Genomic DNA, 16171 nt, shown 5'->3' on the forward strand with positions numbered 1-16171 from the left:
AAAAATAAAACAAAAACCAATAAAATTCATGCAGAGAGACAATAACTCTCTAGCTCAAGTTAATGTGTTATAAAAAATTTCACTGGGACAAAGAGCCATGACAGTCTAAAGAATAACGCTACAGATCAGAAAACTCACTTGGCTCACTCAGATTTAGCTAATAACAAAAGCTAACAACTGCTATATAATTTAACAGCAATTCTCACAAGTGATTGCCAATGACTATTTTTCTTTTTGCATTTTCACATAAAAGGAACAAGGAGAATATGGGATTGAAGAACAGAATTTTAAAAATCTTTCTGTCAGGTATCTCTTTCCTTGTTCTTTTTATTAGGGACACTTAGGTTTTAGTCATTTGAGTAATTTTTAATCAGACTTTTAAAGACTTGGGATGCTAACAATAGCTAACTGCTCTGATTTCAATGATTTTCAGTAGATTTTGTTTATTCAGTAAGGCAAAGGCTATTGGGGAGGCATACCTTCTCAGTAGTGCCTTCCTGGAGAGGAATGATAAAGAAATGATTGACTATAAAGAAATTTCTCCCAGGCAAGAGCTGCTTGCTACTCTTCACTTCTTCCCCTTCCACTGTCTGAAGCCTAAACTCTGCTTTGCTTAGGACCTTTCCTTTCTTTGCCCCTCCGGTTTCAATCCCTATCCTCCAATCCCTATCTCTTCTGCATCTCTCAGACAACGTAAGATGAATAAGTGCTGGGGATCTATTGTACAGCATGGTGACTACAGTTAATAATAGTGTATTTTAAATATTTTATTTATTTATTTTAGAGAGAGTGTGTATGCAAAACCGTGGGGAGGGGAAGAGAGGGAGAGGGAGAAAGAATCTCAAGCAGACTCCCTGCTGAGTGTGGAGCCAATACTGGGCTTGATCCCAGGACCGTGAGATCATGACCTGAGCTGAAACCAAAAGCTGAATGCTTAGCCAATGGAGCCACCTAGGCACCCCAACAGTACTGTATGTTATGCTTAAAAGTTGCTAAGAGTGTAGAGCTTTCATGTTCTCATCATACATACCAACAGCAGCAATAACAAAATGATAATTATGTCAAGTTAAGGATTGTTAACTAACCTTATTGTACTAAGCCTTTTGCAATATATACATGTATCAAGTCATCACATCATATACCTTAAACTTACACAATGTTATATGTCAACTGTATCTCTATAAAGCTGAGGGGAAAATGAAAAAAAAATCCTGGCTCCAGACAGTGAGGTGTCCTGAAAATAGCACTGGACTGAGAAGTAGGAGATGAGTGTTCTAAGACTTGATCTGTCACTTCAGGAATTTGTCTAACTTCTCTGGTCCTCAGTTTTATTATCTATAAAAAGAGGGGATTGGATTACCTTATATTAGAGTCAGTTTCAAAATTTTACCCAAAGTAGCATGCACATCATCATGCTTTGTGCATCTCACTGGAATCATCTTCCATTTTGCAAAATTCCTCTAAGTCTCTTGTTTGTTTTCAAGGGAACCTTTGCATCTATTAAATACTGTAATCATCTGCTAACTTTGTCCCAAGAACCTGTGCTGTGAAGTTCTTTTTAACAATTTTTAATTATTAAACTCTGAGCACATTTAAAATTCAATGTAAATAATGCAGTAATAGTCATGAAAAGAGAAAAAATCTGCTCTGGAATCTGGCCTAGTGTTTTAGCGCTGCCTTCAGCCCTGGGCGTGATCCTGGAATCCCAGGATCGAGTCCCACGTCGGGCTCCCTCCGTGGAGCCTACTTCTCCCTCTGCCTGTGTCTCTGTCTCTCTCTCTGTATCTCTCATGAATAAATAAATAAAATACTAAAAAAAATGAAGTGTCGATTATCTCATGTAATTTATTGAATACAGTATTGAATGTGAAACCCAGAATGGTTACAGGGTACAGAATGGTTGTCAGCATATGGGTTGTTCACCATCACGATCTCATGGCGGATTGGAAGTCCTGGGTCACAGCCACTGCCCAGCTCATTGACAGTGTCTATCACATATTGCTAGCTTGGGAAAAGATCAAAATTAAAAATTCAAAGTATGGTTTCTACTGATTGTGTATCTCTTCTGCACAAGTGTAAAGTAAAAAAAAAATCATATGTCAAGCCATTTTAAGTCATGATCCTCTGTGTTTATAGTTTGTGTCAATTTAACTAACAGTATGGTAAACTGGAAGATGCCTAGGACTCAGCTCCTTTACTAGCCAGCTATGTGCCCCGAAACAAGTCATTTCACCACTCCAGAATTCAGTTTTCTAGTCTATAAAATAAGGGAGAGGTGGACTACATGGATGATTTCTAGGCACCCTTTCAACTCTTTCAAGCTGTCCTCTACTTACGGTCTATGGCAGAGTATTATCTGGTCTTCATTGCCCTCTTGTGGGTAAAAGATGAACTGTAATTATCACTGTATTTGTATGAGATTTCAGAATAATCACCTTATTAAAATAACAGCATTCAGCATAAACACGAGAGGCACCTAACTCTGGGAAACGAACAAGGGGTAGTGGAAAGGGAGGTGGGTGGGGGGTTGGGGTGACTGGGTGATGGGCACTGAGGGGGGCACTTGGCAGGACGAGCACTGGGTGTTATGCTATATGTTGGCAAATTGAACTCCAATAAAAAATTTTTAAAAAACATGAAAAAATAAGTAAGTAAAATAACACTAAATCCAAACCAAACCAGTCATTTGGCATCATGCAGACAAAAAAGCTGGATGGATGAATAGTCTGATTTCTACTATTTTTTCTATCATGGTGACACAAGGTTACTCATAATTTTTGAAATAAAAATAAGTACATAGTCTCATGTGGTCAGGAACAAAAAATAGATCAAATAGATATTTTTCTCTCCCCTACCCACCCTAGTTTTCTATCTTACTAAAACATGAACTTTTCAATAACCTGTCAGTGTTTTTTAAAATACTGTAAACAAAATTAAAAGAGAAGACATATGAGAAAGGATTGCAGAAAACCAGCAGTATGGATAAGATTAAACGTTAATACCTATATTATAGAAAAAAAAGTTTCTGGAAATCAGTAAGAAACAATAACGAATGTTCCCCACCCCAAATGGGCTAAGACCAGAATGGGGTATAACTCAAGAAAACAATAAAAATGGTCAATAAATGCATGAGCAACTATTTACTCTCAAAGGATGAAAAATATGCAAATAAAAACATGAGATCACTTTTCATCCATCAAATTGGGCAAATGTGGTTTGAAAGGAAGGTAATATTTGATGAATGATGGAGTGCTTAGAAAAACAGGCCTGGTGTTTGTGTAATTTGGGACAACTTTCTAGATGGCAATTAGTCAATATATATTAAAAACCATACAAATAGTCATAATCTTTGACCCAAAATTTTACATATAGAAAATATAGACATGAATTAAGATTAATATGGGGACATTAAATGCTGTTTTATAAAAGGAGACTGTTCGAAAACAATCTTAATGTCTAGCAATAAGAGTTTGATTACATATATTATGGTAAATCCTTCAATAGAATATTATGTAAGCATTAAGTGCAGTTCCTAAAAGAATATGTAGTGACTAAGAGGAAATTCCAGTATATATTAAACGAAACATTATGATCAGTGTGTTTAGAATGATATCACTTTTATTATATAAACATATAGGATTAAGATCTGGTTACCTCAGGGTAATAGGATTACAGATAACTTATTTTCTTTATCTTGCTTTTTCTCTTTTGTTCCTTTTTTTTTTTTTTACCATGGATATATATAATTTCTGTAATCAGGAAAAAAAGTTCTTACTGGTGAGACTGTTTTCTCATTGGGAACAAATGGAAAAAGAGATGATTCAAAGTTTACACCAACTCTTGTACATCTATAAGAAGACTCTATATTGAACAATATATTACAGAACACACCTTTGGGTATGCTGTTTTTAAGGCAGCCAGGAACAATAAAAGAGAAAAAAGAAGAGATAAGCCTATCTCTTGCTTCCTCACAAATGTACTACATGAAGGCATGATTTGTATTTTTACTCTAATCAATACAGCTAATGTTGAATTAAGAGCTATTTCTTTCATTAAGGCAGCATTCTTCAATCCCATTTGATCAATTAAGTAGAAGCACAGCGTGGCTTGTCTGGATAATTCAGGGGGGCTAGAGTGAAATTCATTACACATTTACCCGTAATTCATAAAGCATAAAAGGAATTGACAGATCACTAAAAAATATGCACACTTGCACTCACAAAACCCACCATTTAAGAAATCACTTAAATATGGCTGAATCAAAATTCTCTTTATGGCTTTGGAGAAGACCTAAGCAATTTATAAAGACACAGATCATTGCAGCAGTTCCTATATGACTAAAGATGACAATTCCCTCACATCTTGAGCTGTGAAGATGCTTATTCTCACTGGGAACGCACTTTGGTAACCCTTCACCTCCCCCCAAAAAACTCACACAAACATCACCTCCTCCAGAAGCAAAACAATTTTGGAAACATACCGATGAAGGGACATTTAATAATTTCTTTCATTCTTGAAATATTACTAGCTTCTATCATTATCCTTTCCTTCTCTTAAAGAGAAAGGAGTAAAGAATTAGGGCTTCATTGGCGATGGTAACTTGAAATAATTAAAAAGAGCAAAAGGAAAGGTGAGGTGGTGGATATGTTAATTAGCTTGTGTGCCCCCCAAAGACTAGTTTTGAAAAAATATATTAACATTTTATCAAAGGGTGTATCACAGTTTACCTGCCCCTAAATGAAATGTAAGAAAAGCACTCCACTGTAATGAATACTACAACTCCATAGCAAGGAGAGAAAAAAAGTGAAATTCTTATCACGATCATTTAGGTAAAAAAAAATTGTTGCAATTAGAACTACTTCAGGTAGTTCAAATGAAAGTAGAGATTCCTACCCCAATTCCCATCCTGACCTTACTCAAATTGCTGTCTTAATTTTCCAGTGTTTTAAAATTCAATTACAGAATTGAAGAGAAATCTATCTATTCCACATCCTCTACTTTCTAGAAGGATCATAGCCAAGCTATTTCCAAAAAAATGAGGGTCTATACTATTTGTTAAGACATTCAGAGAAGGAGTTTTTCCAGTGGATTATGAATCAAGCAGAAAAACAGCAAGGACAGAAAGCTAGTTTTCCGCTTTCAAAATATCAGTTTTGGATAACCAAATCCTTTTTAAGAGGCTTATAAATCTCTGATCTTCTATAGCCTAAAAGCTGCATCATTCTTTATAGCCTAATCAAAAGGATTTCAGGTGCTGTATTTGAAGCATGGTCTGATAATTTGTTAAATAATTATCCTCAGAGATGGAAACAGTATATGTGGCAAAAGAAAAAAGAAAAAAAGAAAATAAAAGAAAAGAAGAAAAGAAAAGAAAAGAAAAGAAAAAAAAAGAAATCTGCTCCCCCGCCCCTGCCCCCGTGATTTCAATTGCCCAGAGTCCCAATAGGCAAAAGTAGAGGAATGAGAGAAGTCTAAATCTGTGACGGATGGAACCAATGTAATGAATCTATGTGCTGCAGAGAGACAAGTGTCCATAATTTAAAAGTCATCACTATTGATATTTAAGACATTGGGTGCTAATGCAAGTATCTTTAAAGTCCAATATGTAAGAAGCAAGAGAACAGAGTTATTTCACAAAACCATACTTTGTTTTCTGATCTGTTTCACCTGTATTTTCGTGTTTTCCTAAGATCTGGACAGTCTACCAGTCAAGAAGATCAAAGGATTATGTACATTCTGTTTATATTTTGTGATGGTTTAACATTTGTTTTAAATTATAATGAAGAAGGAAAGTGGAGAGTCAAGATCCAATTTCCAGTCTCAATGTTCTTCATGCATTAAAAAGTGGCATAAAAATAAAGGGAACCTCCCCACATTAATCCCAATCATTAGAACCTATCTCTCTGATCATTAGATTGTGGCTGCTTGGGGTACCACAGTGAAAACATCATCCAGAGGCCACATGAAGTGTAGTCTCAGGATAATTTGATTCTTAAGTACTGTCTGTCGTGCCCACAGTTGCTCAAAAAGAGAAAGGGAGAAAAGCAGCACAAACATTGTATCCTGGTTATTCAAAATGCACTATTTATTCACTTTAACACAGACGACTTTTTTTTTTACAGTTGAAATATTTGATACATAACTTTGAGTTTTTAGCAGCACCTGCAACGAGAGGATCATGGAATACCTCAAGGTAAAGGAGAGATGGCTGAGGCAGGCACAAATTAACCTGAAATTCACCAATCCACTGAAGACATATGGAATCTGAGGCCCCTCGAATGTTAGCCCAATGCATGACAATAAACTAATATTCTGCATGAGGTTTTAATGGAGTATTGTAAAACAGTATAACTCCAATTAGAAATATCTTATTCAAAAACTCCAGTGTTCATTAAAAAACTTACTGAAAATATTGCACTCCACCTTCTAGTGTTTACAATTTCTAAGTCTATATGCACAGTTCCTGGTACTCATAGATTTCAGCCTTTGGTGTTTTATAATCTTACCCAAACTATATGTCAGCATCCCACTGAGTGTTACTCACCAAAATGCCACTGGTTTTGTCACTTAATGTTTACTGCTTTCTTTGAGATATTGTGTAGTGATTTGGCAGAAAAAATGGTTATGGCTAAGAGGAAAGGGGCTTCAGATGATCTGTCAATAAAATTAACACTTGCCTTGGTCAGACAGGAGGTCTATGAATAGGATACCCATGTAATTTTTTTACTTAAATGACCACATGTCATCTTAACAGTGACAAGTACTTTTGTAAGTGGATGGAGGTCTTTATGTAAGCCTGAGATCTACAAATAGAAACTATTATAAGCAGAGTGCAAGTAGAAAGAGAAGGCCCCAGGTCTCATGCACTTAAAAACAATTAGCATTTAACAGTTCTGATGTACAGATTTTCACCCTAACATGATTGTAGCAAAACAATCATAGAACTTGGAAACCAGTGTGGCTGGCTATAGGCATAGGCAGGATAGGGACCAATACTTAAGAGCTGTGGGGTCCCAGTTCTGGCTTAGACTTCTGGCATCAAAATTACTTTGACAATGGGGTCAGGACTATATTTAAATGGGAAATATTGAGTATGACTGGATTGAGATACTTTCTTCCACTTGTCTATGTAGCCAAAAAGTCCCAGAGCTCTTAAAGCACATAAGGTCCCATGTGTAAGGCTGATTCCATATGTGGCTACAACGGAGAGTTCTAGGCTATATTACTGTGAAAGCTCCTGCTTCCTCCCTGGCCTACATCTCTTTTGGGGGGCCATTTCTAACTGTCCCTCACTACCTTGGGTCACTATTTTATATCATAGATGTTTAAAAAGTACAGGCTAAAAGCTTTGCAGGACAAACAGATCAACCAACAAGAACTAGACTGCATATTTGCAATACAGTATATAGCTAGCAGTCATGGTAATCAAAATTTGGCAAACCATTTTTTGTTTTTTAATATGGTCCTTTTAGGATATTTATATCAGGGCACATAATGACTACTCAGAGCCCAAGAATTTATCCTGCCATGGCGCAAAAGAAAGAGCTGTGTAGTTGCTGTTAAATGCTGATCCCAAAATAGTTTGAGAATTTTAAAAGTCCATCTCCAAAATCTTAGCTGTTGTCTTAAGAAACATCTACTGATAACATGGCACTGAAACATAGTTTGTACCTTCCAGATACATAGAACTTAGACCTGGAAGGGATTTTAAACCAAATATCTAGCTAGTACAGAAATTCTTCTTATGGTGTTTTAACAGATGGTCACTTAGTATCTTCTTGAATATTTTCATTGGAAGAGAGTTCATTATTAAGGCAGTCCATTCCACTGTTGGGCAACTCTATGAGAAACTCATTCTACCACTGGGTTAAAGTCTGCTCTCATGTTACTTTCAATGTCCTAGTTTGGCCAGCTGAACATAACAGTGCAACATTCAAGATATTAGTTCCTTCTATAAGAAATATTTGAATGAAGGAACCTTGTGAGAAAAGCTCATTATCCCCAAATCTTTCCTGAAGTTTCCTCTGAGAGCAGAGCATGGTGGACCAAAGGACCATCGAAATTATGAGCAGAGAGCACTGCATCCAAAGCCATATACGAAGCAGCATCGCTAAATTGATAAGTGGTTGTCAGAGAAGCAACATCCCTATGCAGCAAAAGTGGACTTACAAAGTAAAAGCAGACCAACCATCTATTTGCAAGGGTGGTTGGCATATTTAAGCATAATCTAGTCACTAGTACCCTGTAACTTCAAAAACAAAGAGTATAATCAATTTCCAGTGTCATCAGTGTATCTCTTATTGAGATATTTTTTGAAAAGCTCAAATGGGAACAAACCATATATAAAGATTCAAACAAGGCAGTGTACACCATTAAACTCTTGTATACCTAATTATCACAACCTTTTAATAATTGAAGCTTAGGAATCCTTGTTTGCTTTATTTTTAAAATTGTAATACAGCTCAGTCTTATTTTTTTCCTTTGGCAGAAATGTCAGAAACTGCTTGCCAAGAGTCCATGGTGACATTTGTTAGTTGACTAATGGAACACTTTAAGAGATAGCTGTAGCTCTTTAACTCCTTCATGCTGCTGGGTTCTAAGTTTAAACTGTTATTTGAAAATATTTAAATCTCTCAGGACTAAAGCTTTCTGAAATGTCCTGATACACACAAGAAGGAAACAGCAGAAATCACACAAAATACACTTGGCTTGATAAAGCTTTTTTTTTTTAATCACTCTATAACCTTAATTTGAAAGGCTCTGATACATGATCACAACCTTCTATCTTACCCTCTTGTTTGTATATGTGCACTCTTAGAGGGGCACAGTTATTCTGACACTATTGACTGAACAATTTGGGGCCCACTTTTTAAAAGGCTTCCTACTTTTAACAGCATGAGGATCCTGCTTTGGAACCACTATTCAAATCAATAGTGTGACCTAACATGCAATGTTCCAGCTGTTCCTCTACAGCCAACACCTGCCTGACAGCTTCTTCAAAGGCCACTGTCACATTGGTATCATCTTTGGCACTTGTTTCTAGATAAGGGTAATCCCCATTCTCCATGCACCAGGCTTGTGCCTCCTCAGTTGTCACTTGCCTGTCCTCTTTGTCTACCTTGTTACCCAGAACTACAAAGGGGAAGTGCTCAGGGTCTTTCACATCTGCATAGTAGATGAATTCTTTCTGCCAGTTACCAAGGTTCTCAAAGCTCTGCCGGTCATCCACGCTGAAGGTCAAGAGGCAGCAGTCTGCTCCCCTGTAGAAGGGTGTCCTAAGGCTCTTGAAACGCTCCTGCCCTGCAGTATCCCAGATCTGGAGAGTTACAAAACGTCCATCTACCTCCAGATCTCGATTTAAGAACTCTACCCCTATGGTGTGAAAAGCCTGGGAGTCAAATTTATTGGTTACATAACGGTTCATAAGTGAGCTTTTCCCAACTCCACCATCACCCAGGAGAATAACCTTTAAGAGCAAGGATTTCCCACTCATTGTTGCAGCACCAGATGGGAAGGAGTTTATAACCTAGAGAACCTGAAAATAAAAGAAAAAGTAGGAGGGAAAACAGTTAAACTTGAAACTTAAATTAACTTCATAGTAAATTTCTCTGAATTATATGGCCTACTAGTTTAACGTCTCTTGATTCATGCTCATTAATTATATAGTACAGCAGAAGGAATAAAATCCCTTTGCATACAAAGGAAACTAGGTCTTGGTTTTCTGAGGTCTTTTGCCTGTGTCAGGAAAATGGCTGAATGCCATGGGTAAATGGACTAGCAGATGGTGTTATAATTTGGTTAGTTCTGACCCTATTCTAGGGGAGAGAGTCTAGAAAAGGAATACCACTCAAATGTACAACCATATTATTAGTTTCCAATTTGACAGTTCCAAACAAGAGGCAAATAGTACAAAACTGATTTGGAATTTGAAGTCTGTTCATGATGGACCCAAGAATTATTGAGGAAAGAAAGTTGTATAAGCTAAAATTTTAATTTCATCAGTAGAGTCTGGGGGCTACAATTAGACTGGACCCGAGAACTTGGAAGAAAGATAAAGGTCAAGTTTCTTTGGGAATTTGCCTCATTATACTTGCATTCATACAGATACCCTCACAAATAAAGGATATTTCATAATCTTTTCTTCATGTAAGTTGATGATTATTGACTGGTATCATTATAACAGCTATCATTTAGGAAGAAAATCTTGAATGGCTTATTAATATTTAGATTTAGGTTCTAATTCCATAATAGCACCAATGAAAATATACTGTAAACTTTAAAGTGTTAATAATTATGCTGTTCCCTTCCTGTTACCTCCACAACATGTCTGTATATGTAATATCTAGAATGCATCTTAAAATAAAAAGATCAAATGTTTACTGAACAACTAATCTGTACTAGATTTTGTTAGGTACTTTCACACTAGAGTCATTTGGGAACAAAACAATGGTGATGTTAATTGGGTGTTATTTATGCAAGAGACCCAAAGAGATGAAAAGCAGTTACTAATCACAAGAGCACATACAAAAGAGCTTCTGTAGGCAAACGCATTTGAAATGTAATTTTCAAAAGCTTCATTAGTCCTTAGTATTATATTGGTGCATGTGTAATAATTATATATTTTTCTAAATATTCCTTTTTAAGATGTCAAATGAAAAAAATAAAATATATACCTACCCAGTTGGGTCTTTGCCACAATTTTAGTCTTTTCTTTTCCTTGTTGTTTTATTCTTTTTAGGGTTCTAGAAAATGGATTGGGAAATGTTATTTTTAAAAATCTATGATAAAATAAAGTTAAGTCTTTATGTAAATATACTCAAGTCAGGAAAGAAACAGACTCACCTCAACTTACCTATGGAGGATGCTTTTCACAAATATACTTAATAGTTCAAAATGCTATAAATGCTTAACATGGACAAAATAATATTATTGCAAAAAAACTTAACTTGTCCTAATGAGTATACTCATATGATTTTTAAAGTTTTGTATGTCTCTCCCTTCAAAGTAAAGGTAAATCAAAGGAAGTAGACGATATTCACAATAGACAATATTCAGGAAAGAGAAAGCACAGAGGAGTCTAAGACATGTTGAAATCCTAAGTCAGAGATGAAACTCCTTCCCTTTATGTTTACCGATGTTCCTATCTCCAAAAAAGTTAATGCATTCACCAATCTGCCTCGAGGTTGTCTCTGCAATTGATTCCACAAGATTAGAGAAGAAATCATGTTTGGAGATTCCCTGTTTACAATATATTCTCTTGGCTAATTATTTTATTCATTAATTTTGATCATCTGTCTCGAACACAGGTTTTAGTATTTAGCTGGCTTTATTAAATTCAAACAACTTCACTTAACATTATAGTTAATTATGGCAAGAGTGTTATTTAAGCAGCATCGAGAGTGCTGGTTTAAAGAGAAAACAGTTCTTAGATTTGTTGAGTATTCTTTCTTACTGAGGAATAAAGGTTGTAAGAAATCTCTATTGCCTAATAATCTCATGTTATTTTTTCAAATATAGATAAAGCATATAATAAGGAACTTATTAGAAATCTAAATTGGTAATTATGAATTTAAATAATGTCTTCTAAATTGATAGGCTTTATCCTCCTCCTTGGTCTATATCTACTCTAGACATTTTTCAAGTTTTCTACCATTTCTGATTTTTGTCCTCTTTTTTCCTGCTCTCAAATTGTTGTCTTTGGAACTAGCTCAAGTAGCAAGCATTTCTTTAAATGGAAATATACAAGTCTTAGCACACTTCTTTACTTTTTATACTGGTCTGTAGGATAATGTTACAGAATGTTCACTTTAAAAAGGAACAGAGGAAAAAAAAAGGAACAGAGGAAGTACAAACATGGGTAACAGTACTAATAGTATTAAGGGTCAATGACAAATGAGCTTCCTCAAGTTCCTAGCAAACAGGTGTTCACATCATTAAACAACTCAGTAACTCTACTTTCCTGGCTGTGGAGAAACTCAAATGATGGGTCAAGGACTGAGTGAATGTGGAAACCAAATACTCAACTCCAGGAATAATTATGAAGTATTAATAACTATGTCAGATAACGCTGCAGTTGCTTGTGCATTCCCTATCTGGTCATTTGCACAAATAACTTCTGGGTACATAAGCTCTATACCAGGGAAAAGGGAGGAAAAGCAATGTGGCTCCGTGTCAAGTGCACTGGATTGGCAGCAGTCAGGAGACAAAAGTCTTCATCACTACTATGCCATTCATTTATTTTATGGACTTGAGCAGGTTATTTAATCTTGCTGTGTTTCAATATCTTCCTATATAAATATGGATTTGTAATCCCTGCCCTATTTAACTCACAGGATTTGAGGAAAAATGAATAACTTATGAAGTTTGCAAAGATTTGGAAGCGTTTATTGAAATTTTTGGTTTGAGATTTTTGTTCTTCTTGCTCCTCCACCTCCTTTCATTCACCGTTGGGGGCCTTGTGACTCATTATTAACCCTTCTCAGAAAAGGCCTGCCACCAATCCTGCCACTGATGCTTGAGAAAACATTTGAGTTCCGATTGTGTGCTGTGTCCTTACTAAAAAGTAACCCTCCGCTCTCATCCACTGTCTCCAACTCCCATTTCTTTCCTGAAGGTAGAATTGAATATGATTTAGACATGTCTTCTTGCCTTCAGTCACTAAATCCTGTGGAGTTTTCCTTGGAATATTCTTTTCCAGTCCTCTGCTACCATCCTCATTTTGGCCCACATCTCCTTGCATCTATTGTGAAAACGTCCTGGCTCTTCTCTCCCTGCCTCTGGTTTCTCCCTATCTACTTTGGAAAACTTCATCACTTGAGCACCCATTGGGTGTAGACATTACTGGAAATGCATACATTTTTAAGGCAAGGTCTTACCCTCAAGGAATTCATGAAGTAACATGTAAGGTTCAGATCTCATGATTTGCAGTTGAAATGGTATCATTATACTGCCTTATTTTGTCAAACAACCTTTTTTTCTAAGTATATCTTTCCTATACAACCAAATTTCAAATTCCTGGATGGTAAGACTCTTCTTTGTATCTGTCTTTGAAGTCTCTCCAGCATGCAGCAAGCACCAGGGTCCTTCATATGGATAATCAATAATATTTGCTAATTAATTAACTGTTTAGGTCGGTGCTCAGAACCAGTGCCTCCGAAATGATGTCAAGGTACAAGAGATCTGCAGTTCTGTAAGATGTTCAAATACTATTATTTATTTGTGACTAAAGAGCAGAAGTTATGGACTTATCTGGGTCAGTTTCTAGATGAGACTTAACAGGAATTTCACCTGTTGAAAGTCAATGGAAATACTCTAGTTCCCCTCCCCCTACATTTTTAAGATAAATACATAAATTTCTCTGTCCCCACCAAATATAAGAGCAGTATAATTATCTCTACGTTATGTTTTCAGCAGATGCTGGCATCCTTATCATCATTATCATCACCATCATTTGAAAATAAGTGTGATTCCTTTAGTACATACTCAAAAAGGACTAGCATAGTATAAAAGCAAACCAATTTTTTTCCTTCCCCAGAATATGCCAAGTTAAAGTCAAACCTTAAAAGGAGATTGCATTAAGTAGGCAATAGAATTCTTTGATAACCCTAAGTACATGTAACAGGAAAGTCAAATCCCTTATCCATCCTATATGGGTCCTCTATGAGCTTAGGATTTTGACTAAAATGTTTAATCTGATTTTGGTCCTATTCCAAGAAAGATCTGTCTTTAAACAACTCAAATATCCTAGAGGTGCAATTCTCCTTTCTAACCAACTTCCCACAATTAGCAAGAATTTTCTAAGAATAGTATATTCACTTTTTTCCCCATTTAGAGTCTAAGTCTCAGACAATAAGGTAAATTAGAAATTCACATGACTGATACTCCCTAGTTTTCTTTGTTCTTTAGCACACTTGAAAACTTTTGAATCTGCTGTGCCCGCACCCACACAGTTTATTAAAATTATTGTATTTAGTTGGGGAGGTTTAGGAGTGTGTGTGTGTGGGGGTGTGTGGAAGGAAGCAGTACAATGACAAGAAAGAGGTTAAACCTTTGAAAACAGTGCATTTTAGTGTGATGATGTAAAGAAGAGAAACAAAAAACCAAACTGGCAACATCAGTTCAGTTGCCATGGGTGAAATGATGCTCAAATCCATAGTGCAGTTTGTTTGGGAGCAAGTGTTAAGAGGGATGTGGTACTGCAGGGCTGGGGGTGGGGGAGAAGCAGCAGGGGAGAGCTAGGCAGTGGATGAGAGTGCCCCTGATAGCAATCTGCACAGAGGAGGAGCCATGGTTGAAGCTGTAGGGAAAGCCAATCTTGGTGATACTGGTTGGGCCACTCAACTCACTGTTGATTCTTGGCACAGTATTTGGAAAATACTGCGCTGGGGAACAGGGCAGGGCTTGCTTTAACTTATGTAAAAATCAATACAAATAAGAAATTATTGTGTCTTTGAGACCCTCTATCTTAAATGGTGTAGGTTGTTTCCAGTACAACCTGATGCTTATGGGGGAGGGGGGTTCTGTAGCGGGGAAGCCCACTGACGCACTGGATTCATTGTGCAGAGCAAACAAGTTATCCGCTACATTCCTGCTCTGAGTCTAAATGCCACAGCTGTCATGCCACTGAAACACTGTTCCCACATTTATGACTATATTTATATCCTATATGCAACCAGAAGGGTTCAATGTGGAATTTCATCTCTAACCTTTCACTCCTCACAACAGTTCTAGGGCTATGAGCCCGAAGACACACTAGATAGCAATTTGGCACTGTTCCCAGGCCACTTCTTCCCAAGTAGACTGCCAGGAGACAGGTAGGTGAGGTTTGAGTGACATTAATTGAGCGGAATACAGGGGAAAGAAGCTTCCTTAGGAGACCGGGAATGCTGTCATCCCTATGACAGGGTCACTGTTAGCATTGAGGATCTGGAAAGTGAGATGTTAAGCACAATTCCTACTACCATCCACCAAGGTGGGCTCACCTCACCCCCATCTCTCAGAACTAGCGGCTGTGGCGCATGCGCACTGAGCCACACCCGTTCCCAAGGGAGCCCTGCGTCCATCTGCGGGGCTTTGGCAGCAGCTCCGAATTACTCAGCAACGCCCCCCTCTATCGTCACCTTCCTTCCCCAACTGGAACCTCTGCAGTGCCTAGGCCTCTTTCCCAAGGTGCAAGGACCCCGGGGGATCACCGAGACCTCCCTTTCTCCGTCTTCCCACAGACCCCCCACCTCCCGGCCTCCCGCGTCCACTGGCAGCGAGCCCCTCTCCCTGCCCACGCACCGGTACCTTACCCAATACAATGGGAGAGCGATGGGAGGGGGCCAGGCAGGTCAGCTCTGCGTGCCGGCAGTCCGGCTCCTCAGTGACACGGTCACCGCTCCTGCTGCCTCCTTGTCCTCGGTGGGGCAGCAAGAGCAGCTCGGACGTCGGTGGCCTGACAGCTGCCGCTCGCGCCCGCCAGGGCCGCCGCGCAGCGTCTCGCGCCCGCGCCCGCCAAGGGAGGGGGCGGGGCCCGCGCCGCCTCCTTGTGCCCCTTTCTTGGAGCTAGAGACCCGGCGCGCCTCCCGCCCTCGCTTGTAAAGAGCGCTCCCTGGCTCGCTCGCTTTTCTTTCATGCTCAGGGTCCAACCCTGGCCTCTCCTCTCTTCTCCGATTAGTAGGCACAATGACAATGGACCCTCAGATATTGCTCTCCCACTTCGCTCCTCTGCTGCCTGGGGGGCCTCGCCCCATTTTCTGCAATAACCCTTCAACCTACCTCATTTACCTTTCGTCCAAACCCTCTACTTTTGTAGAAGATAGCACATACACCCTCTGGTTTCAAATAACTCAGGGAAATACACGATCACAGCGCATTACTAGGCCCTCTAGCTGGGCACTGCTCATGAAATTCTCTAGGCAATCCAAACAGAAAGGTTCACATTGATAGCTCAGGCCTGGAAGACAAACTGCCCTTTATCCTTTAACAGCTACCTTTCTAGACAGCCACACAGAGAGTATTACCTGAGGACTCCGGAAATGTTGCTGGGGTAGAACGCAGTGTTCAAAATGTGCTTAGCCACCCAGTCCATCCCTTCTTGTTTCCTTTGGCCCTCTGATTCCTCCAACTGGTTTGTGATTTTTTTCCCCCGAAACCAAAAGAGGATGGAATTCCTGGGGTCATTTAGCCT

At 38.3% G+C, this 16171-nt stretch overlaps 1 protein-coding gene across 2 annotated transcripts; it reads right to left on the reverse strand.

The window, feature by feature from the left end:
• Positions 1 to 6069: 6069 nt before the first annotated feature.
• Positions 6070 to 15826, reverse strand: RAB9B (RAB9B, member RAS oncogene family). Of its 2 annotated transcripts, none has more exons than XM_041740335.1 (3): positions 15769 to 15826; positions 10678 to 10742; positions 6070 to 9535 (listed from the first exon to the last, which is right to left on the reverse strand). In XM_041740335.1, the coding sequence occupies exon 3, from the start codon at positions 9491 to 9493 to the stop codon at positions 8888 to 8890; it is 606 nt and encodes a 201-aa protein (XP_041596269.1). In that variant the 5' UTR covers positions 9494 to 9535; positions 10678 to 10742; positions 15769 to 15826; the 3' UTR covers positions 6070 to 8887. The 2 variants fall into 2 exon arrangements, with proteins under 2 accessions (XP_041596269.1, XP_041596268.1); XM_041740334.1 differs by lacking the exon at positions 15769 to 15826 and adding an exon at positions 15294 to 15469.
• Positions 15827 to 16171: the final 345 nt, after the last annotated feature.

The sequence above is a fragment of the Vulpes lagopus genome, chromosome X, assembly GCF_018345385.1.
Source record: "Vulpes lagopus strain Blue_001 chromosome X, ASM1834538v1, whole genome shotgun sequence".
In the NCBI taxonomy this organism is placed as follows: domain Eukaryota; kingdom Metazoa; phylum Chordata; class Mammalia; order Carnivora; family Canidae; genus Vulpes; species Vulpes lagopus.